The 27,869-nt window shown below is 40.5% G+C and overlaps 1 protein-coding gene across 2 annotated transcripts; it reads left to right on the top strand.

Annotated features, from left to right (window-relative positions):
• Nucleotides 1-177: 177 nt before the first annotated feature.
• F11 (coagulation factor XI) lies at nt 178-27,739 on the top strand. Of its 2 annotated transcripts, none has more exons than XM_085003909.1 (15): nt 178-317; nt 1,652-1,707; nt 7,664-7,820; nt 9,277-9,383; nt 10,437-10,596; nt 12,228-12,337; nt 13,211-13,370; nt 15,756-15,865; nt 16,176-16,338; nt 16,440-16,546; nt 20,005-20,173; nt 21,097-21,272; nt 22,101-22,196; nt 23,033-23,172; nt 23,565-27,739. In XM_085003909.1, exons 2-15 carry the CDS (start codon nt 1,653-1,655, stop codon nt 23,724-23,726), a joined length of 1,872 nt encoding a protein of 623 aa, XP_084860035.1. In that variant the 5' UTR covers nt 178-317; nt 1,652; the 3' UTR covers nt 23,727-27,739. The 2 variants fall into 2 exon arrangements, with proteins under 2 accessions (XP_084860035.1, XP_020933439.1); XM_021077780.2 differs by having other exon boundaries at nt 178-517.
• Nucleotides 27,740-27,869: the final 130 nt, after the last annotated feature.

Raw genomic sequence — 27,869 nt, 5'->3', positions numbered from 1 at the left:
AGTTTCGTTTCTCTGCTGTACTGCGCGTTGGCAAATCCATCTGACTGCCCTTGTTTCCTTTTTAGATGGGGCGGGTTGGGGGCTGGGGGTGGGGAGACTCAAGTTAGGCTGGAATTAATGATTAACAGTTGATATTTGAAACTGTGGTTAAGTGCAGCTTTGGCCAGCAGGTATACTAATTGTAAATTTGCCCAACTGCTAAGACAGACAGGCAAACTCAAGTTCTCCAGGCTTCTCTCTGTGTGTCACTTGTTGGAAAACAAAGTAAAATAAGAGGAAAAAAAAGATGTATTGAAAAAGCAAGCGCCTTTACCAAGGTATGTGTTTGATATGCAAAGATTTTAAGGACTTTCACAGGCATGCTGTACAAAGAGACCATGTTACATCACATGAGGAAGCAGTAAAAGTAAATATTAAAGTTAAGTGAACAGTACCTGTAAAAGCTCATTTAGAGAAGGATGAAGACCATTTTGGAAGAAGAAAAACATTAAGAATTGCAGCAAACAAGGTGTTTCAGGTATGATCTCAAAAGTTATTGTTTAAGGTTTCTCCTAAGCATTTATTGCTTGAAATGCCTTTTTCTACCATGAGCTTTGGTATTTTGAGGGAGGGGTATTTTTTAATTTTCAATAGAAAATGATTTTTAAAATGTGTCTGATTTAACATTTTGGAGGTTTTTAGTTAATATCCATGAGAAATTTGAGAGGAGGTGCATAGTGGAAGAGGACTAATAGCTTGAACTCAATAGCAAGTGTTTTACAAATTAAAAAGGTATTCAAAAGCAATATGAGGAGTTCCCGTCGTGGCACAGTGGAAACGAATCCAACTAGGAACCATGAGGTTGGGGGTTCGATCCCTCGCCTCTCTCAGTGGGTTAAGGATCCGACGTTGCCGTGAGCTGTGGTGTAGATCTGGCGCTGCTGTGGCTCTGGCGTAGGCCAGCAGCAATAGCTCTGATTAGATCCCTAGCCTGGGAACCTCCACATGCCATGGACGCAGCCCTAAAAGGACAAAAGACAAAAAAAAAAAAAAAGAAAAAAAAGCAATAGGAAAAAGTCAGAAGACTTGATTGGTCTCAGGTTTTTCTTAGAGCTGTTAGTTCAGTGCTTTGTGGGAATAAAACACTGATAGGAGAACAAGACAACCTAAGAATATATTGTAAGATAATTTTTTAAATAGAAAATTTTGTAGGTAGAAAATCAGTTATAGCTTTTTTGATAGCTACAGAAAAGAAAAACTTCAAAGATGGAAAGAAAGAAAATAAATTGGAAGAGAAGATAAGAATGGAAAAATTGGGGTAGAGAGAGGGTCAGATGCAGATGGTGGCCATGAGAAATTTCTGATTGACAGGTGAGCTGGAGGCAGCGGAGAGGGGTCGGGGAGGGGATGGATGTGGGGTGGGAGTGAGGGGTCCCTTCCCTCTCAGTCCTTGGCTCTTCCCAGTCACAAACATGCTGACCACTGCACATACAACCATGCTGAGGAAAATTCTAGGACTGGGGTGAAATAAAAGTCAGCATTATGATAGGGACTCTGTGAACACTATTGAGTCAACTATTCCTTTCCCTCCATATTTCTTGTAAATCTGATGTCAGTAAATTATAAATTCATGTTTTATGTTCTAAATCAATGTGTATTTTTCTTTTTGTAGGATGATTTTATTATATCAAATGGTACATTTCATTTTATTTGCCTCAGTTTCTGGTGGTAAGTAGAGCTTTATCTTTAGTATTGACTGGAAATAATTTGATTCCTTGACTTATGGATTATGTTACAGGAGAGCATAAGCCCATAGAGGGAAATCACACTATTATCTCCATGGATGTGGGAGGATTCCATGCAATCACTCTAGGGAAGGAAATACAATCCTTTTATTTTTTTCTTAAGCCTTCAAGGTTTTCCAAAGCAGGAAGGAAACTGAGGTGAAGGAATTGTAAGTAAGAATCTATGTCTCTATCTATATCCACATCTGTACTATATTTATATCTAAATCTTCATCACACGTTTTAATGATATTTAAGAGCAACATTTAAAAGCAGCCATCTTGATTTGTCTCATTGATTATTTTCCAAAAGAAAGTCAGTTCAATGCAGCACATACACACACAAGCAATTTTGAACTGAAAAATAATATGCAAATATTCCTACATAGTTTATGTAGTTCAATAATTTAACCACTGCTGTGAGTTCGCCACTTTACATCAGGTCCACTAAATTTGTTTACAAATTACTTAATCAATATTGAGAAGGATATATCAGTACAAGTATTTTTAGCCCCATGTTTATTCTTTATTTAAAATGAAAGCTTAAGCATTCCTTTAAAAAATAACTTACATATATTACATTTAATTTCTGCTATTGTTGCTAGCATTTAATGCACAGTAAACTTTTATTCTGGTGTATGTGAAAAATGGTAAGTCTAGTAAAGAGATTTAAAATAAAATAAATTTCACTACATTTCACAATTTCATTTTTCTTTGTGACGAGTTTCTTGTTCAGGTTATTATATTCCTTCATTATCATCATTATGAAATAGTATTGTAATTTAATTGATAGGTCAGTGCTAACTCAGTGGACATATTTTGAACATTTTGGAACATATACATATAGAACATTTACAAAAATTGACCACATAAAAGGCCCTAAAGCAAGTCTCAACAAATTTTACAGGATTAAAATTATACAGAGCAAGCTATCCAATTACAATGGAATTGAGCTAATGAAAAGACAACTGGAAAATCCCAAATTTTTGAAAAATTAAATAATGACCTTTTAAATAAATATAGGTCAAAGAAGAAATCACAATGGAAATGAGAAAATATATTGAATTGAATGATAATGAAAACATGGCTTATCAAAACTTTGGGATGTAGCTGAATCAGTGCTAAAATCAAGTATGTACACTTAGAGTTATATATTAGAATAGGAAAATGGTAAAAATTAATGACATAAGAATCCACCTTAAGCAGTTCCAGTCATGGCTCAGTGGTTAACAAATCCGACTAGAAACCATGAGGTTATGGGTTCGATCCCTGGACTCGCTCGGTGGGTTAAGGATCCAGCGTTGCTGTAAGCTGTGGTGGGGGTCACAGGCGAAGCTTGGATCTTGCATTGCTGTGGCTCTGGCGTAGGCTGGCAACTGTAGCTCTGATTAGACCCCTATCCTGGGAACCTCCATATGCCATGGGAGCGGCCCTAGAAAAGGCAAAAAGACATTAAAAAAAAAAAAAGAAGAAGAAGAAGAAGAAGAATCCACCTTAAGAAGATAGAAGGAGAATAGCAAATTAAATGTAAAAAAGCTAGGAAGAAAAAATAAACAAAATAGAAATTAACTAAATGAAAAGCAAACATGTTAGGGGAAGATTAACTTACGAGTCTCTAAAACATTTTATAAGGTCAATGTAATCTTGATACCAAAACCTGGTGAGGATATTAAGACAGGGATATTATGACATTTTGATAAATCATAGGCCATTTTTCTTCATGAGCATAGATGCAATTATTAAAAACAAAAATTACCAAACTTAACCCAGCAGTGCATTAAAATAAAAACAAAATGATGATTGCATTGTCACAAATTTGGGTTTATTCCAGGAATGAATAATTAGTGTTCAAAAATCAATGGATGAACCACTTTTAGGCTTACACCCCCAAAAATGAAAGCAGAAATTAAAAAAGATATATTGATAACAGCATTATTCACAATAACCAAAGGGTAGAAACAACCCAAGTATCCATCAACGAATTAACGGATAAACAAAATGTGGTCTGTGCACACACTAGTAATGAAACATTATCCAGTTTAAAAAGGAAGGAAGTTCTGACATATGCCACAAAATGGACGAAATTTGAGGATGTGCTAAGTGAAATGAGCCAGTCACAAAACAACAGACACTATATGATTCCACTTTGTAAGTTATGTAAAATAGTCAATCTCATAGAGATATAAAGTAGAACGATGTTTGCCAGGGCTTGGGCACAGGAAGGGTGGAGAGTAAGCATTTCATGGGTACAGACGTTCAGCTGGGGAAGATGAAAAAGTTCTGGAGATGTGTATATTGTTACAATAAAAATAATAATTTTAAAAATATGTGCAAGAAAGCATATGATAAAATTTTTTTGTGGTAAAAATTCTTAGCAAACCGGAGATAGAAGGGAACTTCCTTGTCTGTTAAAGGATGTATTAAAACAAACAGACTAAAATCTAAAACAAAAAATTTTTAAGAAATCTAATACTTAATAGTGAAATATTGAAAATTTTCCCTAGAAATTGAGGATAAGACAAGATTGCTCAGCATTACTTACCTTAAACTTGACACTTGAGGTCCTTGTCACTGCAGTAAGAAAAGAAAAGGAATAAAAAGTAAAGGACTAGAAAGAAATAAAACTCTCATTGTTTATGGATGATATGATTATGTTTCTAGAAAAATCCAAAAAACTAGCGCATAAATTAGTTGAGTTGATAAATTCTATGAGTAAGAAGTCTGGAATAAAATCAATATTATACAAAAAAAGCACTTTCTAATTCATCCAAAAAAACAGGTAAACCACTTTTTACTGGCACTAAGAAGCTGTATTTGGCTTTTGAAAATCTTTCAGCCTTGCAAAAATAAATGATCCCATTGGTAGGGGGCATGTTTTCAGAAATTCCACACCTATATTAAATATATAAACTCTGTTTAATTTACCAAACTTCTTAAAAGTAACATTTTATTTACTTATTTATTTTGCTTTTTTAGGGCCACACCCATGGCACATGGAAGTTCCCAGGCTAGGGGTGGAATTGGAGCTGTAGCTGCTGGCCTATACTGACAGCCACAGCAACATGGGATCTGAGCAGCGTCTGCAACCTACACCACAGCTCACAGCCATGCTGGATCCCCAACCCACTGAGCGAGGCCAGGGATGGAACCCTCCTCCTCATGGATACCAGTCGGATTCCAAGCCACAAGGGGAACTCAAAAAGTAACATTTTAAGATAGCGTGTTTCTCATGGATACCAGTCGGATTCCAAGCCACAAGGGGAACTCAAAAAGTAACATTTTAAGATAGCGTGTTTCTTTGCTCCAAGAGGTGGGGTTTCCTGATCAGTGGGACTACTTCGAGGTGCAGCAGACCCTCCATTGATTCGAGGTTGCCCTCCAGGTCCTTTGGAAGCAACACAGAGCTTGGGGAGAGGAGAAAGTTTTACCCCCAAGAAGGTGGATTTTTAAGGAGAGTCTGTGGCAGGGTCCTTGACTCTTCTTCCTGGATCCCTTTGGCAGACTAGCAAACTGGACTCCACCCTCAGAATAACATTTTCAAAGAAGTAAGGTACAAATTCACAGGATTACCAAAGAAATAAATTATATTGAAATATAGTTAATTAAAATGTAAAAAAAAATTGATGTAGAAATAGGTGTTCTTTTTGCTTCTTATTAACACATTAGGTAACAGAATTTTGTGGTGGGTCTAAAACCGCAGAGCAATTACCATCAAACTAGTAATGAGTAGAAGTGGTGTTTTGAGATATCTGCAAAACTGTAGTGTTTTCTTTTTCAATTTGTGATTTTTATTATGACAAAGGCACACATACTGTGAACGCTATTGCAGTTTGTTCTTACATTAATAACGGAAAGATATGTCATATTTCAGATAGAAGTTAGTGAAAATGAAGATGAAATTTCCTACCATCCAAGTCCATGGACTTCTACATCTTATAGGCCTCTAGTGATAATTTCAGTTGTTTTTTACTTGCATATTTTTCCACATATGTGTTGATTGTTACTACAATAAAAATTACTTATTTTTAATTTTATCAATTTTGTTGTTGCTAAAATAAATTTGTTGTATTTTATTCTGTCCAAATATATTTATTTTTATATTAAAAACACCAAGGGCTAGATTGTAGTATTTGTCAGTGAAAAGATAACAAGATTAAAAACTATAACACTTATATTCAGTGACTAAATAACAATGACCTAAAAATCCACAATCTGGAATATTTGATATCTCTTTCTAGAAAAAGAAGAAAATTTCAATTGTATGCAACTTAGCTTTGTTTGTTTTTTTTTTTTTTTTTTTGGTCTTCTTGCTATTTCTTGGGCCGCTCCTGCGGCATATGGAGGTTCCCAGGCTAGGGGTCGAATTGGAGCTGTAGCCACCGGCCTACACCAGAGCCACAGCAACGGGATCCGAGCCGCGTCTGCAACCTACACCACAGCTCATGGCAACGCCAGGTCCTTAACCCACTGAGCAAGGGCAGGGATTGAACCCGCCACCTCATGGTTCCTAGTCGGATTCGTTAACCACTGCGCCACGACGGGAACTCTGAAGACATGTTTGTATTTTTAACTGGTTTCAGTGGAAGGGGTTTCAGTGGAAGGGGCTTCATTTTTCCAAGAGTCTAAAGTTCCTCTTACTAAAATGGCCCATTTATTTATCTGGTTTTTGTTTTTCCTCCAGTTTTATTATGATATAGTGGACATATAACACTGTATAAGTTTAAGGCGAACAGCATAATGCTTTGACTAACATACATCCTGAAAAGACCACCACAAAAAAATTAGTGAGCATCCATCATCTCATTTAGATACAACATTAAAGAAATAGAAAAAATTAATGTTTTCCTTATGATGTGAACTCCTGGTATTTACTCTCTTAACAACTTTCATATATAACATACTCAGTGTTAATTTTATTTATCATGTTGTGACATTATGTCTTTAGAATTTAATTTATCTTATAACTTGGAGTTTGTACCTTTCACCTATCTTTATCCAATTCCCCTTTCTTCCAATGCCTGCCTCTGGTAACCACAAATCTGATCTCTTTTTTTATGAATTTGTTTGTTTTTGAACTATAATTGGCCTACCACACTATATTAGGTTGTCCTAAAGAAAAAACAAAACAAATGGACAAACATAATGAAACGGAAACAGAGTCATAGAAACACAGAACACATGGGTGGTTGCTGGAGGGGAGGCTGGTAAGGGGGGCAGAGAAATAGGTGAGGGAGATTGGGGTACAGACTTGCAGTTGCAAAATAAATAAGTCATGATTGTGAAATGTACAGTGGGGGGAAAGTAGTCAATAATTAAGTAATATCTTTGTATGGTGACAGAGGGTAACTAGACTTGTCCTGATGATCATTTTGGATTGTACAGAAATATCCAATCACTGCATCGTGGACGAGGAATTTACGTAGTGTTCTAGGTCAATTGAACTGGTCCATTTAAAATAGTGGCGTGATGTGGTACCCTATCACATCCAGGGCCGTCAGGCCACCTGAAGATGGTCACTGTGGAGCCTTTGTTTCATATAAACATGGAGGTTGGACACGGAGGAGCAACGGGGAAAGGGAAAAGCAGAGGTCATTCTAGATCTGGATGGGGGTCCCAGAAAGCAGTTTTGCCAGTTAAGATCTGAGAAACGAATCCGTTACCCACAAAGCACCCAAGTCCCCATGGCAATCATTCCTAAGCACTATCCCGTTGAGGCACATGTGCCATTTAGCGATTTTCTTTTCTTTCTGAGGCTTCTTATCCGATAAACTGAAAGTGTTGGTTGCCCTGATTTCCAAGTTCGGACATATTTCCTGTTAAGCTTGCCCTTGTGAGATTATTACCTGATTAGCTATGTGCCCACTAAAATCTAAATAACATGTGTCATGTATTACATCCCAGAATGTATGACCAAGCTGTTCCAAGATACCTACTTTCATGGAGGAGACATTGCTGTTGTTTTCACGCCCAGTGCCAAGCACTGCCAGGTGGTCTGCACCCACCATCCGCGGTGCTTGCTCTTCACTTTTATGGCTGAATCTGAAGATCCTACCAAGTGGTAAATGTTTGCTTTTCTACATAGAGGAAACAGACTTTATACAACAATTGCCTACAATACATTGCTGTCTTCCTTTTTATAAAATTTAATGTAGCAATTGGAAAATACATTTCCTTCAGTTGAAATATTAAATGTATCCGAAAAAAAAAAGGATAGTGTTTAGGCAGATCAGCAGGAACAGACAGGCCCCTCACTGTGGACTTCCCAACCTCTTTTGTGGTCTTGATATTAATGATACCGTCTTGTTTTTCTCTACCTTTATGCCCCTTAGTCATTTTGGTTCTTTGCTTTTCAACTGCTTATTGATAGTTGACATTATTTAAAAGGGTGCTTTTCCCTCAATTGTTTTAATAGAAAAAAATTCATTATTTATAAAGATAATTTGAAAGGATAGTGCAGTGATTCCCTGTCACCACCAAGGCTTTTGGCCATTTTTGCTTTTCCATATCTGTGTACATATAGATGTCTAACCATTTGGAATAATTTGAAACCATCCCAACACTTCACTCCTAAATATCTCAACATACATTATCCTACACCAAAAACGTTACAAATTTCACAAGAATCCCTTTATATCAATGTAATTGTCCCCCAAATAGAATTCATAGCAATTAATAAAGATATTGCATAAATACTTATATAATCATATAAAATGTAAAAATATACAAACCGAGAGTTCCTGTTGTGGCACAGCAGAAATGAATCTGACTAGGAGCCATGAGGTTTCGGGTTCAATCCCTGGCCTCGCTCAGTGAGTTAAGGATCTGGCGTTGCCGTGAGCTGTGGTGTAGGTCGCAGACATGCCACTGATCTGGCGTTGCTGTGGCTCTGGCACAGGCCGGCAGCTACAGCTCTGATTAGACTCCTAGCCTGGGAACCTCCATATACCACGAGTGTGGCCATAAAAGGACAAAAAAGACAAAAAAAATAATAATTATACACACACACACACACACACCATTCTTAGCTCATGAACTGTACAGAAACAGGCAGAGAGCTGCATTTGACCAACAGGTCACAGTTCCACAAACTCCTGTTTCCTGTTAAGAAGGAGAATCTTATGTGATCTTTTATTTATCTTTTTTTAATCTGAGCAAATAATCTAATTTATCCTAATACAGTGAGTTTCATATTGTACCTAATTCATGACTAAAGTTTTAAAATGAAAACAAAGAGGTCTCTGGTTTTATCTATCTACATGTCCATATGTGTATGTTACCTTTTTTTTTTTTTCCCCATTATAGTTGGTTTACAGAGTTCTGTCAATTTCACATGTGATCTTCTGAATGTTGGGATGTTGGAATGAAAACAAACTCACAGTCTTGCTGAGAAAATATTTGTTTTGGCTTGAGATAGAGGTGTTTGTTTCCTTTTCTGATTCTCTGTGGGCTGACCTAAAGACCCATCATTGTAAAATATACATTTTTACCCAATGAAGTTATTTCTGAAAAAACAGGTTTACTTGCACCCTGAAAGACAGTGTTACGGAAACACTGCCAATGCTGAATATGGCGGGAGCAATTTCTGGATATTCTTTCAAGCAATGCTCACACCAAATAAGTGGTAAGATGTCTTGCTAGAATTGATACATATGTATGAGTTTTTCTGATGTGTACATGCAGTTACATCGGGTATGGTTTTATGGTTGTGAAAAAAAACAAAAACCAATATGGGGCAGTAAAATCTCCTAATGAAGTTCTTTCCAGATAGAGCAAAAAACTAGCATATGCCCTATATAGTATTCATTAAAATTTCTCTCAAAGGACATATCTAATGACATAGGCCATTATTCGTTTATTTTCTTTCTCCCTCCTGGCTTAAAGTTTTATATGGAAGTCCTTATTACACATTTAATCCACTTCTAAGGAAGCAGCTATAAAGGTTAAGATGACACGTCTTAATTGTGGAAAAGATATTAGAATAGGTTAATTAGTGAATCAATCAATCAGTGAAGTTAAGGAGACAAGAGAGGCCAGTTCATATAATTGAAACAGAAATTTTTAAATCTAATATCACCACAGCAGGAGAAGAACATTGGCATTCTCTTACTGTTTCCATGTGAGAGTAGGAATTAAGTGGATTAAAAGAAAACTTAAGGGGGTTCCCTTTGTGGCTCAGTGGGTTAAGAACCTGACTGGTATGAACGAGGATGCAAGTTTGATCCCTGGCCTCACTCAGTGGGTTAAGCATCTGGTGTTGCCATGAGCTGTGGTGTAGTTCTCAGACATGGCTTGGATCTGATGTTACTGTGGCTGTGGTATAGACTGGCAGCTGCAGCTCCAATTCGACCCCTAGCCCAAGAACTTCCATATGCCTTGGGCCTAAAGAGCAAAATCAATTAATTAATCGAAAGAACCTCTGGAGTTTCCTCAGGTTAAGGATCTGCCATTATCCCTCTTGTGGCTCCGGTCGCTGCTGAGGTGCAGGCTGGATCCCTGGCCGAGGAACTTCCGAAGGCCATGGGCACAGCCAAAACAAAAACAAAGCCTAAAAGACTTCTGAGGAAGAGTGGTGAAAGAGTTGAAAGAATAAGTCTGGAAGGAGAGTTGATAAGATAAGAACTATCAGACTTGCACACGTCTGGAAGATAACCGTATTCTCTGATTTTATTTCCAGCTTGCAACACAAATGTTTATGTAGACCTAGACATGAAGGGCGTGAACTATAACAGCTCTGTTAGCAAGAGTGCTCAGGAATGTCAAGAAAGATGCACCAATGACATGCACTGCCACTTTTTTACATATGCAACCAGGCACTTTCCAAGCGTCAAGCATCGGTGAGTGAGCTGCAGGCTGAGCCCAAGGACCTTAGTTTATCCAGTGGAAAACAAAATGGGATTTATTAAACTTTTTCCATCAGCTTCATGCCAACATTTACTTCTAACCCCTACGAGATGTTCTATAATAAGTACTTACAGTTTCCTTGATGGAAAATGCATTTGAAGTCCAACTTGGATGCATTTCATTTTACAGCACGGAATCTGTGTTTTAATCATGCTTATAAAAATGTTTAATCCATCTCTGAGCTAATTTAAAGGGTACTACATTTTTAAGTTGGCAATTTTGAAACACTTACAACTGGTCTGAAAGTTCCATTCCCAGCCAAAAGGATGCTATAGTACGAACATACAGAACCAAAAAAAAAAAAAAAAAAATCTACTCAAATATGCTTCCAAATAGCAGTTCCCCACCTGAGACAAAGAAACTGAAATCCATGCGAAATATTTTGAAATCTGCCCCCTCCTGGATTTTGAAATATTCCAGGGATAAATCCGTTGTCTAAGAATATGAAAAGACTGATCTGTAATTGATCAATCTGTTTTCTCTAAAAAATATTTTTAGGGAAAAATATCATTAACCTTTTCACTTGGAAATATTTGAGGAGTTCCCATTGTGGCTTAGCAGGTTTAGAACCTGACTAGTATCCATGAGAATGCTGGTTCAATCCCTGGCCTCGCTTAGTAGGTTAAGGATCTGGTGTTGCCGTGAGCTGTGGTGTAGGTCACAGACGTGGCTAGAATGCCACTTTGCTATGGCTGTGGTGTAGGCTGGCAGCTGCAGCTCCAATTCAACCCCTAGCCTGGGAACTTCCATATTTTGCCAGTGTAGCCATAAAAAGAAAAAAAAAAGGAAATATTTGAGATGTTCTGGATTTGTATAGGAAACTACACTTATCCGAAATCTAATGAGGACAGACAGGTTCAAATGACTAGTATTTGGATTTTACCATTCTGCTATATACATTCATAAAAAGGAGATGAATAGAAATAAAGCATCAAAGATTTATTTAAAGAATACCAATGATAACACAAAACGAAATCCTCAAAATAATAATGAAGCTGTCATGGCTTGTCTTTAGCTCAGCTCAAGCTACATCCTTTTACATGCTTTACATCTAGGACTCAACACAACGTGCACAGCAAGGCAGGAAATTGGGAGTTGCTAGGCATTATAAAAAAAGTTAAAACACTGGAGTTCCCTGGTGGCCTGGTGGTTGTCACTGGATCCGGTGTTGTCACTGCTGCGGTGCTGGTTCAGTCCCTGGCCTTGGGAACCTCTGTGTGATGTGGGTGTGGCAAAAAAAAAAAAAAAAAATTAAAATGCTGAAATTGAGAAGAGCTGGAGAAGTCATTCGTTCTCACTCTCCTATTCTTCATATCGGCATCCATCTAAAGCTGTCATTTTACTGATGAAAAAATAAAGTTGACCAAATTCATAGGATTACCAGATCCTAGCAGAGCGGGGACCCAAGGTCAGCTGTCCAGTCTCTCACATCAAGGCTATTCAGAACAATTCTTTAGCTATCATATCCAGGCCATCTGTACATGGGAATTTCTCATTATCTTATGTTTTTCCCTACTTGCATTAGGAGGGATAAAAGTGTTTTTCCACTTTTGTCTTTATTTAGCAACGTTTGCCTATTGAAGTACACCCAAACAGGGATACCAACCAGTATAAAGAAGCTCACTGACGTGGTGTCTGGATTTTCACTGAAGTCCTGTGCACTTTCTAATCTGGGTAACTATTATTTTCTTAACAAGGTACTTTGGCCACTAAATAGTAAGTGCTGATGTGTACGCCAGACCTACCTGCAGATACCAGTTTGTGTTCACTGATGAAATGGGCCCAATGATCTTTCACCTTCCTCATGTGAAATATTTTATTATATTCTATAAGATTAAAGCTTATATTTTAGGAGTTCCCATTGTGACTCAGTGGCAACGAACCTGACTAGGAGCCATGAGAATGTGGGTTTGATCCCTGGCCTTCCTCAGTGGGTTAAGGATCCAGCGTTGCCCTGAGCTGTGGTGTAGGTTGCAGATACGGCTCCTATCCCGCGTTGCTGTGGCTGCGGTGTAGGCCTGCAGCTGCAGTTCCGATTAGACCCCTAGCCTGGGAACCTCCATATGCCGCAGGTACAGCCCTAGAAAAGACAAAAAAAAAGACAAAAAAAAAAGAAAAAAGATCTTACTTCTTTAATGCAATTTTAGGTTCACAGCAAAATTTAGGGGACATTGTAAAGGTTTCCCATATTCCCCTGTTTAGACACACACACAGCCTCCCCCATTGTCAGCACCTCCCACCAGATGGTACATTTGTTACAGCTGATGAACCTAAGCTGACACATCATAATCACCCAAAGTCCACAGTGTACATTATGATTCCCTCTGGGGGTTGTACATTCTGTGGGTTTGGACAAATATATGATGGCATGTTTCCGTTGCTAGCATATCATTCCGAGTGTTTCCAGAACCCTAAAATCCCTGCGTTCTGCCTATTCACCCTTTGCTCATCCCCAACAAACTTTTCACCTGGAATTGACAAAAGATGGGATTTTACTGAGGCTACTGGTGAATCGATTTCCTTAACATGCTTTCTTCTGTGGTACAGCTTGTATCAGGGACATTTTCCCTACAACAGTGTTTGCAGACAGTAACATTGACAGTGTTATGGCTCCGGATGCCTTTGTCTGCCGTAGCATTTGTACTCACCATCCCAACTGTTTGTTTTTTACCTTCTTTTCTCAAGAGTGGCCAACAGAATCTGAAAGGTAAGGAGCTAAGCTTAAGTGTCGTGTGTTGTCTTTTAAAACCGCTGATCAGGAGTTCCTGTTGTGGCTCAGCAGGTTAAGAACCCAACCAGTATTCATGAGGATGCAGGTTCAATCCCTGGCCTCACTCAGTGGATTAAGGATCTGGTGTTGTCGCAAACTGCGATGTAGGTCGAAGAAGGAGCTCAGCTCTGGTGTTGCTGTGGCTGTGGCGTAGGCCTGCAGCTGTGGCTCCAATTTAACCCCTAGCCTGGGAACTTCCATATGCAGCAAGTGTGGCCCTAAAAAGACAAACAAACAGACAAACAAAAACTAAACAATTGTACAACTATAAATATAACCGAGTCATAAAAAATTCTATAAATAATGAAAAAAACCGAAACACTCAACCAAACCGCCCCCCAAAAAAAATAGCTGATCAAAACCCATCACTAAAAATTCTGAGCAACTACAAATTTCATCTAGATGCCTGCATAGGGTAGATGAAAGTTTCAAAAAAAGAGTAACTAATCCCTCTTTCTTTCCATTCTCCACCTACTGATAGCAGAGCCAGTGTTACCTGGGACTCTTGCGTTTCTTTAGCTTAGGGAGGTCTCTGCCTTCAGCTAGTTCTGAATGGGATGAAGAAAATAAGAATGGTCATTCAGAGGCATCTTAATCCAATGCTTGGTTGAAGAGTCTTGAGCATGGAATAGAAAGAGCTCAGAATATCAGTGATGTGGCAAATCCAAAGTGCAGAGGGCTGGAGATGACAGCCTTCATCAACAGAATTGGGTGGAAGGGTGGAGGGAGGTCTGAGAATTTAGACCCTGTTTCCCTATGAATGGGTATTAACACAGGAAACCATAATAAAGCACAGGAAATTGCTGTGATCATCAAAGGGATATTTGCTGGGGTTGCTTCCCCCCATTCACCAAATTCACTAAAAAAAAAAGAAATCTTAAGATTGTTGGCTTAAATATTTTGATTCTATGTGTTGTCTGAATCTGAATTGTCAGAGCTCTCTGCATTTGCTTGATATGGCTATTTATTGTTGGGGAGAGGGTCCCCAGAGGTAGGCCCTTGAGTTCCTGTCCATCAAGCAAGACTGATTTTTTTTTAATTGAGTGAGGGTATAATTCAAGAAGTACTAGTTTTGTCACACGGCGCTCTATGTTACTTTCATTTTCCCAGCATGGGTCTACATAAGGGGATACCATTAACAAACTAAACAGATAGAAACCCTGCCCTCCTTGGACTAGAGTGGAAGGAAAAGAGAGTGATCAGACGGGGATATGTTGTCAATGTAATGCCAGTAAGATTTGCCGATGGATTTATTGCTGGCTATGAAGCAAAGAATCAGTGCTAGCTCCAAGATTTTTGGCCCAAGAAAATTGGAAAGATAGAAATGGCAAAGAAGAGATGAGGAAAGATTTCCTAAGGAGCTGAGAGCAGAGAGAAATGCTAACTTGAGGGTTAGAAAGAGAAGTCCGGAATTATGAGAGGTTTATGCTCTAGATCTGTGCTTGGGTGTCACCAGGATACAACTGCTGAGTAATGCCACTGAAACTGGTGAGACCATCAAAGAATGGAACACAGTCAGAGATGAAAGGAGGTCAAAGATGGAGCCTTGAAGCATTATAAATTTAAGAACTTAGAAAGATGCCTTTGTAATGGTTATTTTGTCTTAATCACTACTTTTTATTTTTCCTTCTTGTTTTTATGAAACTGCCAATCAATACCTATAAAAGGAGCAATACATCTGATCCTCATTACAGGGTGAGAGAGGAATATGGGTACTGCAAGCCAAGGCTCGGCTTCTTAAATTTAAATGAATAAGTATTAAATAAAACTAAACTTTCATTTCCTCAGCTGTATTAGCCAGTGTATGGCTGCCTAGTGGCTAGTGTATTAGCTGCCATAGACATGGAATATTTCTGCCATTGCAGAAAATTCTACTGGAAAGCTCTGCTCTAGACTATGATTTTTGTGCTAATTAGAAAAGTTACTTCCTCCCAGAAAGATACCGCCTGGTATGGAGCCTGTGCTGGATTTTGCTTATCCCTGTCTAAGCCAATAGCAACTCTAGGTAGCATGAAAATTTTTGAATGTTTGACATTTACTGGGAGAGTTGCAAGAAAAAAATAAAAAAGGAAGGTGCCAGGAACAGTGATGTTGATTAGAGCAAGCTCAGAAAATTTGTGTGGAGGCAGGTGGTTTAGTTTTGAAAATGTGTCTACAACCTATGGATCATGGAGTCTGACAGTGGTTTAAGAAGAGTCCTCTCAAAATGGGAAAATCTTCCTTAGTAAATGCCAACAGGAGCTGACATCTAAATGTGCTATAAAAATTTCTTCTTTGATATGTTGTATATGATCTATCTGTATTTCCCTTTTTTACTGTTAGAAATCTTTGTCTGCTTAAAACATCTAATAGTGGATTGCCAAGCACACGCATTAGGAAGAACAAAGCTTTTTCTGGTTTTAGCCTACAAAACTGCCGGCACAGCATCCCAGGTAAACAGTGAAAACGCTTTGTCCTGCTTGAGGTCAACAAATGGGGGCTGGGAGCTCTCTGTATCTCATTGGGTTAAGAACCTGACTTAGTGTCAATGAGGTTGCAGGTTTGATCCCTGTCCTCGATCAGTGGGTTAAGGATTCTGCTTTGCCGTGGCTGTAGCAAAGGCTGCAGCTCCAATTCTATTCCTAGCCCGTATGCTGCAGGAATTTCTGTATGCCACAGGTGTAGCCAAAAAAAGAAAAATAGGAAAAAAAGGGGGGGGCTAAGTTTGTGCATCTCACCTCAGATGTGTGCTTTGCTGCCTAGTGTTCTGCCATTCTTCATTCTACCATGACACTGAATTCCTGGGAGAAGAACTGGACATTGTTGGTGAGAACGGGCATGAAGCCTGCCAAAAAACATGTACTAACACCATCCGCTGCCAATTTTTCACCTATTCTCCATCTCAAGAATCTTGCAACGGAGGGAAGTAAGACATATAACGAGTTCCATAGATGCTCCTGCCCCATCTCTTTGAGAGGTATTTTAAGAGGTGCCTTATGTTTATACCATTTTGTTTCCAACCTGCAGGGGTAAATGCTACTTAAAACTTTCTTCAAATGGATCGCCAACTAAAATACTTCATGGGAGAGGAAGCATCTCTGGATATACCTTAAGGTTGTGTAAAATGGATAATGGTGAGTTTGATGTCAGGTGAAAAAATACACCTGAAGGAGTTATTTTATACCAAATATGTCATGATTTAGAGAGTCAATAACAGCCACAGCAAAGTTCAATCTTTGACTAAGACATATGTTGTAACTCAAGGAGAAATTTTTAATTATATTTGATATGAAATCAAACTTTTGTTTTCTGGTTTAAGTGTGTTTTCCAATTTTAAGATGTACTAGTTCTATACATAGATGTTCTTGTTTTACATAAAGCTTAGATATGAATAAAAAAATAATAGCCACAGAAGGAAGAAAACCAGTAAAATAAGGAATTTAAGTGCAATTTTCTGTTATTTTCACTACTATCACCCCGGCTGACCTGTTTTAAAGATAAATATTGGGCGTTCCTGTTGGAAGGCAGCAGAGATGACTAGGAACCATGAGGCTTCGGGTTCGATCCCTGGCCTCGATCAGTGGGTTAAGGATCTGGCGTTGCCATAAGCTGTGGTGTAGGTCACAGGCGCAGCTCGGATCTGGCATTGCTGTGGCTCTGGTATAGGCCAGCAGCTACAGCTCCTATTTGACCCCTAGCCTGGGAACCTACATGTGCCGCAGGTGTAGCCCTAAAAAAAAAGACAAAAGACAAAAAATAAATAAATAAATATTGGACCCTGACTAACCTTTGCATTCCCGAGTATTGATTGAATGTTTTATTTGTCATCTGACTTCATCGACACAACCAGTATATCCTGCGGGGACTCAGGCACAGGCACCATTTTTATGTCTGATTCTTGTTATCAGGGTCAACGATCTTTCTGATTATCCTTTATGATTAAAATATCAACCAGCATCTTGATTAATCAGATGACTCATTTTTTTACATTGGCTGTTACTTGATCTTTCATCGAAATATAAATAATCATCACGTGTGTGGAAATTTCCATTATCTATTGAAGAAACAGTCAAGTAGCTCCTTCTCCAGGGCTTTAGATTTCCTGCAAATAAGTGTTCTTTCTGCATGCTTATTATTAGCCAAAGTTACAGTAAAACCTTATTAATTTGTAGCAATGAGTATGGTAGGGTAGAAATAAAAAGATTGTCTGTTATCAAACAGGACCTATAATAACATAAAAATGATAGTACACATCAGCTTAGCTCTGCTTCCATTCCAGTAGCTAATTTTTGAGCCTGGTAGAGAAGACGGTTGGTAGCCAAGCAACATTGTCAAAGGGGTGAAGCAGGAAAGAGCCTAACACACACTCTTCCATAAATTATTGTAATAACCTATTACAACTTTAATACTCATTGATTTATATAGGTTGCATGGTTTTAGAGTTTCATTGCTCGCTGCCCAACATTATCATGCAGTATAAACTTAGTTGCCACTGAGATTTAATGAGTGCAATGGAAGTGGTAATTATGCTTTGTAATAGTTTTCTAAGTATGAAAATCTTTGGTGTCAGAAATATGGGCGAGGTGAATAAATCCTTAACTTCTGAGAACCTGTTTTGTAGAGCATACCATATTATATTGTGTTCACTATTACCGTCCTGGCTAGGAAATTATGCCTTTCTAGAGTTTAGAGGGGCTCTGATGGGAACCTTGGGGGAGGGTCCAAGCTTCTTTAAAAAGACAGTCAAGCTGTATGCCATGCATTTTTCTTACAATAAATTTACCCAAGACAAGAAGGAGCATTTACAATAATTCTATTGTCTTGGCACTACTATGCAGTAGAAAGGATGCAGCAAATTCTCTTGTTAGTGATGTTGATGTAGCTTAAAAAATGAGAACCAGTGCTTATCCCTTAAATTATAGAATCCATTCTCTACTTTCCTTCCTTATTTTGTTCTTTTCTAACGAATCTATGGACTCTGGTCTCTAGAGGTTATAGAATATATAGCTTAGATGGATAGCTAAAGCAGAAAATATAAGATATAAGAAAATAAAATCTTGTGTCTTTTTAGTGAAACTTCTGAAATATGTGAAACCAGATAATTGGGTTTTGCTGCACTACATTAGACAAAATAACACTGTAATATGAGAGGGAATATCTGCCTGAGATACTTATCCTCTCTTGTACTGTCATCGGTCTATGCTGTAATTTCTGAAGGCACAGAACAATTGCCATCCAAAGAAACATCTCCTAACACAAAACCTAAGGCTATTTTCAGCATTTTGTTTGAATTGAGAAACACATGTATTTTCAGGATTTTGTTTGACCTGAGAAACCAAATAGAATGAACAGCAAGACCTATAATTCATCTCAATAAGGTCTTTTTTTTTCTTTTTTTGGTCTTTTTAGGGTCCAAGGCATATGGAAGTTCCCAGGCCAGGGGTCAAATTGGAGCTGCAGCCACTAGCCTACACCACAGCCACAGCAATGCCAGATCTGAGCCACATATGTGACCTACACCACAGCTTGTGGCAACACCAGATCTTTAACCCACTAAGTGAGGCCAGGTTTGGAACCCAAGTCCTCATGGATACTAGTCGGGTATCCCACATGGGAACTCCCAGTGAGGTCCTTGATGAGTTGTTCATAACATATTTTAGTGGCTGATGACCTATTAATTTTTTAAAACAAGACAGAAACAGAGGGGATGAATTTGAATCAGAGTCCTTGGAAATATCAAGAGTTGAGCAGAAAAACCCCAATCTGTCAACAAGATCAAAGGGCAGAAGCAGTTCACAAACAGAAGAGCAGCCAGGCTTGGATGTGGGTGGAACAGGAGCGACTGGGACCAAAGGGCAGCCTGAGCAGAAGGGGATGGAGAGGAATTAGACAAAGGCTCCAAACTTAGTGGGAGGTGCTGACCTTTTCTTTGTAACTGTAGTTCTCCAATGTTGGCAGGACTGATTAAATCTCAAATGACTGGAGTTCCCTTCACGGCTCAGCAGTTAAGGAACCTGACTAGGATTCATGAGAATGCGGATTCAATCCCTAGCTTCCCTCAGTGGGTTAAGGATCTGGCATTGCCATGAGCTGTGGCGTAGGCTGGCAGCTGTACCTCCAATTTGATCCATAGTCTGGGAACTTCCATATGCCTCAGGTGCGGCCCTAAAAAAACAAACAAACAAACAAACAAAAACCACTCAGATGGCTGGGGTCCATTAATAGAGCTTCTAATTCACTAGGCTCCAGAATTTGCATTTCTCACAAATTCCCAGGTGATGCTGTTGGTCTGGGAGGCACCCTTGGCACCACTGCTTTAGAAGAACCATTGGCATTATCATCATGGGGAGGGTAAGACTGTCTCAGTTCCAGATGAGGCATTTGGGGGTGTGCAACTACAAGGTGACTCCCTCAGTCAGTTTTTATCTGCATGTTGTGCTTTGCCAACTTGATTCTAAACTGTCTCCATGTCAAGGGCATGGTAGATGATTGAATCCAGGGAAGCTTTTCTTCCCCGTGTGCTTGAGGGAACATAACTACTGATGACCAATGAAGAGCTAGGAAGTTACTCATGGAAGTCCTTCTATTGTAGCATGTACAACCAAAATCAAGCCCAGAATTGTTGGAGGAACCAAGTCTGTTCTTGGGGAGTGGCCGTGGCAGATAACTGTGCACATCACATCACCCACCCAGAGACACCTGTGTGGAGGCTCCATCATTGGAAACCAGTGGATATTGACAGCTGCTCATTGTTTCAACGAGTCAGTACGATTACTGTTTTATTCATTCGCATGCTCCCACATACAGTAAATCGATCCCTAGTGTTTTTGTACATCTTTAAAGATGTAAATTGTCCTATTTGCCAAATGAGTTTTCTGTCTTTAGTGGGGGAAAAAAAGCAAAAAGAAAGAGCCACTCTTGTCCATCGGCATCAGAACAGGTGGCTGTTTGACGGCACACTCTTCCACGTTTCCATTTCCACACACACACCCCCCTCCCAGGGAGGTCTTCTTATTTCCTATTAAGGGCATCCCATCTTCTCTGCATTGTCTTGAGAATGGGCCCCGAATGGAACTCCAAGAGAATTCCCCATTCCTGGGATCTGATTTCCCACTTATTCTCCCTCTCCTTCCCTCTTGCTTGCCTCACCTTTGCCTCCCCCTCCTCCCTTCTCTCTCTCTCTCATTGTCTTCTGAGTTGTTCCCAGACATAATTGTGTGTGTTTGTAAGTTCAATTCATCAGTATGCATCTTACTCATATATTAGAACTCAAAGGTACATTTGAGGTCAGTAGGCTCCTTTACCTTTGACACATGGGAAAATGGAGTACAGAAAGTTCAAGTTCAGTTCAGTCATAGCCCATCAACAATAGAGTTCAGCTAAAACCCAGAACTCTTCATGGGTGGGGTGTGTGTGTGTGTGTGTGTGTGTCTGTCTGTCTGTCTTGGAGGGCAGAAAATGTATTGGTTTTCATGTGTTTTATATAAAGTAAATGCCAGCCCAGGACCTTCCATATAAGAGGAATATGTAACTGAAAAATCAGCATGAAATCACTCCTTTCCACCTAAAAGCCCACCATGGCAGAAAATATTAGATAGTTAGTCAGTTAACTAGCAATGTCCCTCAAATGCCTGCAAATTATTTGGTAAAGAAATTTTCTTTTCCTCGATTCTTTCCTCCTTAGGGTAGAGTCACCTAGAATTTTGCGTGTGTATAGTGGCATTTTAAATCAATCAGAAATAAAAGAGGATACATTTTTCTTTGGGGTTCAAGAAGTAATCATTCATGATCAGTTTGAAGCAGCAGAAACTGGATATGATATTGCCTTGCTGAAACTGGAAACAACCATTAATTACACAGGTATGGAAGATTTGAAATGGAAAGTCACCTACAGTGATGACGTGGAGAGGATGTCTCACACCACCATGGTTCATGGCTCAACCGTGGCGATCTCCCCAGGTGTCATTATCATGAAAGGCAAATGGGCTGCAAAGCTAGTCTTAAGACTGACATGCAGGGGCGCAGTGGAAACCAATCCAACTAGTATCCATGAGGATGCGGGTTCCATCCCTGGCCTCGCTCACTGGGTTAAGGATCCAGCATTGCCGTGAGCTGTGGTGTAGATTGCAGACAAGGCTCGGATCCTGCATTCCTATGGCTGTGGCATAGGTCAGTAGCTATAGCATCAATTTAACCCCTAGCCTGGGAACTTACAAATGCCGCTGGTGTGGCCCTAAAAAAAAAAAAAAAACCTGACAGGCTTTCCTGGGGACTGGATCTTATTTTGGGATGTGGGTGAAATGGTAAGTTTTCTTCAGGCTTCTTCAGATGCACAGAATGGCCTACTTTTACAATCCACTGGAATGTGAAAGATGACTGATAGCCTCCGGCTTCAGAAAGCCAGGACTTCAGGTCACAACAATGAAGCTATCTCCACAGGGTCACAGACCTCATGAGAGGGGTGGCGATAGTGAAGAAGGCATGGCTGGTCTCTTCCTCCTCCCCTCCTCCTGGAACATGTGACAGATGATGCCGAACGTGAGCAATGGCGATGTATAACAAGGAGGCAAAAGCCAAAGATAAGAAAGAGAACACATTAAATATTAGGAAGTGCAAGAAGAGAGTCTGTCTTGGGAAAGAAAATGTGCTTGGTTTCTGATCACTAAACTGTGATTTTTTTTAATTTAGATTCTCAGCGACCCATATGCCTACCTTCCAAAGGAGATAGAAACGTGATGTACACAGATTGCTGGGTGACCGGATGGGGGTACACAAAATTAAGAGGTAAGCAATGATGTTTCTCTCTGTGCTCCACCGAAAGATCCAGAACACAGCATAATCAGGACCTTTTCTGCGGTCCCAAGTCCTGCGGCTAACCGGAGAGTGAAGCTATAACATTTCTCAAAGGCAGGAAGCTTCTTAATAAAGAGGCAGGGACCAAAGCACTCAGGTGAAGATGAAACCACATCTGTTTGATTGGAAGCTTTAAATACAACAATCTCAGAGTTCCTGCTGTGGTGCAGGGGAAACCATCCAACTTGTATCCATGAGGATGTGGGTTCGATCCCTGGCCTCGCTCAGGGGGTTAAGGATCCCGTGTTACCGTGAGCTGCGGTGCAGGCCACAGACATGGCTTGGATCTGCATTGCTGTGGCTGTGGTGTAGGCCAGCAGCTGCAGCTCTGATTCGACCCCTAGCCTGGGAACATACATGTACATATTTGACCACTAGCCCGGGAACTTGCATATTTGCCCTCAAAGCAAAATAAATAAATAAATACATAAATATGACACTCTTTTAAAATACTCATTATTTTTAATGACATTTAATAGGAAACCTGGCACGTTTCAGTAATAGCCCTCTCCTGTTAGCCAGTTATTTTCTCTGAGAGGTAATTCCAGTTAGAGCCCTAATGAATTTTGAACTTAATTAACGTTCACAAAAGGGTACCCATCAGAAGTGAGAAGAACGTCGTCTCTAACTCTAATTATAGAAGGTCTATGAGGCAAACCTAACACTTTTTCCTTCCTAGATTTTTAGGTAGGTATGGTTTTGATTCAAAATACATATATCTATATTTATATGGTTATCCCATTAACAAACCCCCATTTTTTTTTCAGACAAAATACAAAATACTCTTCAAAAAGCCAAGATACCCTTGGTGACAAATGAAGAATGCCAGGCAGGATACAGAAGCCACAAGATAACCAATAAGATGATCTGTGCAGGCTACAAAGAAGGAGGGAAGGATGCTTGTAAGGTAACACTGTTCCTAACCAATGGAATATATTCAAATTAGAGTGTTTAATGCCCTTTTTGGGCCACACCTGTGGCAGGTGGAAGTTACCAGGCCAGGGATGGAATGGCGCCACCGCAGTGACAACACCAGGTCCTTAACTCGCTAGACCACCAGGGAGCTCCCTGTTTAATGCATTTTTTTTAAAGCAGTGATCTGGGGATACAGTGGATTGGTTTTCCTTACTCTGACATCTGATGTGGAAAGACTGGGGGGAAAGTAAGTGATCTGGTTCCCTAATGTTTGTTCAAGGACCGAGAGAGAATTTTAGGCGACATTCCTCTTAGGAAAATATATTTAAGATGAGAAGTGTCTGAGCTGATCAGTGTGCCTTTTCTTTTCCCCCTCTGTCACAGGGAGATTCAGGGGGCCCCCTGTCCTGTAAACACAACGAGGTCTGGCATCTGGTGGGCATCACAAGTTGGGGTGAAGGCTGTGCTCAAAGGGAGCGGCCAGGTGTCTACACCAGAGTGGTTGAGTACGTGGACTGGATTTTGGAGAAAACGCAAGAAGCCTGAGAGTGTCCCCAGAGGTCACTGGACTCCCTGAAGGGTCACCCAGATTATTCCCTGGAAGAGGGTTTGGATTTCCCTGGAGAGCTGCCCCTTCATCTTCCTCCACAGGTGACGAATCGGAGACAGTAACAGACTAGAGGGGCTTGGCATTGGTAAGAACACCCCTAGAGGACATAAACAGCCATTCTCTCAACTCCCATCCTGTGACCTTCAGAGCCTGTTCTCAGCATCCAGACTCTTGCATTTTGGTTACACCATTCCGGCACCTAAGGAGCCCTATGGAGATTGAAATATTTGATGATGAAAACCTAGCCAGACACACCGGAAAAGAATCAAGTCGTGGCACCAAGGGATCAGGTAGAGCTGCCCCAAGAAACTACCATCAAAAGATTTGTTAACTGAAAAATGGGAGCTGAGGAAACGGCAGCAAGGATGTCAGCATCAAATGCCAAGATTCCATGCTCCACGCTCCTGAATGCATCTCCTTTTGACTGAATTAGGCAGCAGGTTTTCAGAAAAGTCAAGAATTCTTGGAGTCCCCTTCATGGCTCAGTGGTTAATGAACCCGACTAGGATTCATGAGGATGTGGGTTCGATCCCTGGCCTTGCTCAGTGGGTTAAGGATCCGGCGTTGCGGTGAGCTGTGGTGTAGGTCACAGACCTGGCTTGGATGCAAAGGATTAAGAGTAGTAATTTGCCTGGCACTGGTACCTTAGGGGACGAATCTTAAAGCCATACTTGCCTAGAAAACTATTTGTGTGTAGATTTCATATTTATTAGGCATAGTTTGGGATGGAAGAGGCTGATGAAGATGAGGGGAGTAAGCTAAAGACTTCCTAAGACGAGCTGCCCCTGTGAGTGTGGATTTACATATCTGTTTATAGATAATAAATGTATTGAGTGGAAATCAATGTAAAGTCCATCCATACTACAGGGAAAAATGACTTGGGGACAAACAGATGGTGACAGTAGAGCCCTCAGCATCTACAAAGCAGCTCCCTGAAGTACATGTATTTACCTGGTTGTTTCTGATATAGTTTAACAATCTAGAATGTGCAGTGTCTTCACCAGTTTTCAATCCATGCCAACAACTTGTGTCCATATTCGGTGCAATCTTCATAGTATTTGTTGACAGGGAGCTGGGGGGATACAGTGATGAGCCAATAAATATCCCCCTACCTTCACGAAGCTTCTAGTCTAGTTAGCATGAGCCATAAAAATAAAATAATTAAGTATACTTATAATTAAGTATGTCATTTAAATGGAAATGAGACGGAGGCAGAGAGTTCTAGGAGAAGGAAAGGAAGGAGAGGGCTGGAGGCAAGTTCCAAGATTGGGATAAAAAGGAATTGCGTCTGAGAAAGACATAATCAAAGCAAAAACGAACAAACAAAAGCCTCAAAACAAAAAGACTGGTATGGCATTAAGGTCTCAGCTACTGTCCTGTCTCAGTAAAGACTCAGGGAAACTTTGATCCACTTTGCTGAAGAGCCCCGTCCCCAACTGGTGCTGTTCAGACCTCCTGCATCCTCTGCATCCGCCTCATCCTCTAATACTCCTGTTATGTGCTTTCCCCAGTTCCTATATCAATCTGGGTCAGAATGGGACTTTTCCTGCTTTTGTGTGGAGAATTTTACACCTTCTGGTTAATGTCCCCAAAATTAACATTTAGAGAATTTGCCTACTGCCCTGAGGCTCCAGTAGCAGTGACTGGTGGTCCTATGCTGTGGTCCTTTGCTGTGGTCCCCTGCTGTGGCAGTTGTTTCCTCTCTCAGTGGCCTTTCTAAAGGTGTCCTGAAGCCACCTGCTTCCCCAGGAGGGATACTCTGGGTGCCCCCAGGAGGTGGCACCCTAACAGCCTGCTTCCCATGGTCCATGAGCTCCCAACTTCCAACCCATTTCCTTCACATGGTTCATAGATGGTGCACATTCTCATTCACTAGAGTGGGGCCAGCTTCTCTCCTTCTGTCTTTCCCAAGGCCATCCACAGACTGAAAAGAACTCTTCAGGACAATTTTCCTTTTTTTTTTTATTTTTGATTTTTAGAGCCTCACCTGCTGCATGTGGAAGTTCCCAGCTCGAATCAGAGCTGCAGCTGCTGGCTTACACCACAACCACAGCCATATCGAATCCTTAACCCACTGAGTGAGGCCAGGGCTTGAACCACATCCTAAGGGATACTAGTCGGGTTCTTAACCAGCTAAACCACAGTGGGAATTCCCAGAGCAATTTTTCATTTAAGAATGTGCATGTACGTGAGAAAGAGAGAAAAAGAATGAAAAGGATTATTTCTCATAACCCCAACACTTAACATTCTCAGCTTCACTGCCTCCCTGGGTCTTAATGATCCTTCACCTCCAGCTGCAGTTTTAATTTCCTAGGGCTTCTACAACAAATTGACACAAACTCAAGAGTGTTCAAACAACAGAGGTGGTATTTCTCACACTCTGGAGGTTCGAAGCCAGATATCCAGGTGTCAGCAGGGCCATGCTCCTTCCAAGGCCCCCAGGAGAGGGTCCTTCCTTGCCTCTTTCAGCTCTGGTGGCCTCAGGACTTCCTTGGTTTATACAGCATTGCTCTGATTTCTGCCTCAGTCTTCACTCGGTCTTCCTGCCTGTGGCCCCCTCTTCATAGAAGGACAGCCGTCATATTGGATCAAGTGCCCACCGAACTGTATAAAAATAGGCACTGCACATAGTATATAAATTATTGTCCTTATCCATTTAATTCAAACTTTCCAAGAGGAGATTACATCCAAAGTGCCCCCAACAGCAATAGGCACAAAACTGATATTCTAGAGATAGTGCCTCTCCCCCCCCCTTTTTTTTTTTTTTTTGTCTTTTTGCCATTTCTTGGGCCGCTCCCACGGCACATGGAGGTTCCCAGGCTAGGGGTCGAATCCGAGCTGTAACCACCTGCCTACACCAGAGCCACAGCAACGCGGGATCCGAGCCACATCTAAAACCTACAACATAGCTCATGGCAATGCCAGATCCTTAATCCACTGAGCAAGGCCAGAGACCAAACCCGCAACCTCATAGTTCCTAGTTGGATGTGTTAACCACTGCGCCACGATGGGAACTCCAGCCTTCCCTTTTTGACCTCGGGTATCAGACAGTTTTATGGCAGGTGTAGTGGTGATGTGGTGGGATTCCCACATGGCAATTTTGACTGTGGTGTCTGTGTTTGCTCTCGAAAAAACATTTATCTTTTATCGACTGAGGCAGCTTCCCCACTGCACCCTACACCCCAGGGAACGTGTGCACACTTTGTAACCACAAGAGACAAGAAAGACAAGAGACTTTCAGTCACTGTGCGGTGTCCAGGCAGAAATGTCTCTATGCTGGGAGGATCTGTGGCTATATCCATGCTCGGACATCATCAGAATAGGCAAGCAACACCCATGCCCTTGATTGGGAGGCAGCTTCAAAAAGAATACAAACCCCTTGTCATTACATAGAAAATAGTATCAAACACAAAGACAGAGTTTTTCCAATAAGTTCGGGCTGCCACGATTTAACACCATTATCTGGAGTTTCCACTGTGGCTCAGTGGGTTATGAACCTGACTTGTATCCATGAGGATGTGGATTCGATCCCTGGCCTTGCTCTGTGGGTTATGGATTCGGTGTTGCTGTGAGCTGTGGCGTAGGTCACAGATGTGGCTCAGATCAGGTGTTGCTGTGGCTGTGGTGTATTATTGTTATTATTATCCTCATTATAAGGATGATGAAGCAGGAAAGAGAAATGAAGACAAAAATTTTCTTTCCTTGGAAATATCTACATCATGGAAAAAATCGATATGTGACTTATGAATCTCAATGTATTTCTCAGATCATCGCATCCGTTGGTTAAGGGAAAGGTTAATAAAGATGTTTGCGAGTGATATTTTTGCATCACATGTAATTCAATGTGTTTGTCAGATGGCAGCAGGGAGATAGGACGATTTTTCTGACTTTGAAAGTTAATTTCTCTTCCTTCAGATTCTACTCAATAAATGAGAACTAAAATGAGAAATCTGAGATGTGATGTGCAGCCGTTCACACCCTTTATTTAAACTCATGTATGAGTTTCCTTGTGGCACAGCAGGTTAAGGGTCTGGCATTGTCACTGCAGGGGCTCAGGTCGCTGCTGCAGCAGGGGTTCA

The sequence above is a fragment of the Sus scrofa genome, chromosome 17, assembly GCF_054392235.1.
Source record: "Sus scrofa isolate SSC_HxYL_T2T_F1_AM1 chromosome 17, Sscrofa_HxYL_maternal_Yorkshire_Landrace_v2.0, whole genome shotgun sequence".
Lineage (NCBI taxonomy): Eukaryota > Metazoa > Chordata > Mammalia > Artiodactyla > Suidae > Sus > Sus scrofa.
Note: the sequence above shows the minus strand (reverse complement) of the source record. Positions and strands in the feature narration are given on the sequence as shown.

Coding starts and splice junctions, on each gene's coding strand:
- F11 (XM_085003909.1), top strand. CDS start 1,653: ATGATTTTATTATATCAAATGGTACATTTCATTTTATTTGCCTCAGTT. Junction 12,338..13,210: donor CTGTGCACTTTCTAATCTGG/GTAACTATTATT, acceptor TCTGTGGTACAG/CTTGTATCAGGGACATTTTC. Junction 16,547..20,004: donor GTTGTGTAAAATGGATAATG/GTGAGTTTGATG, acceptor CTTCTATTGTAG/CATGTACAACCAAAATCAAG.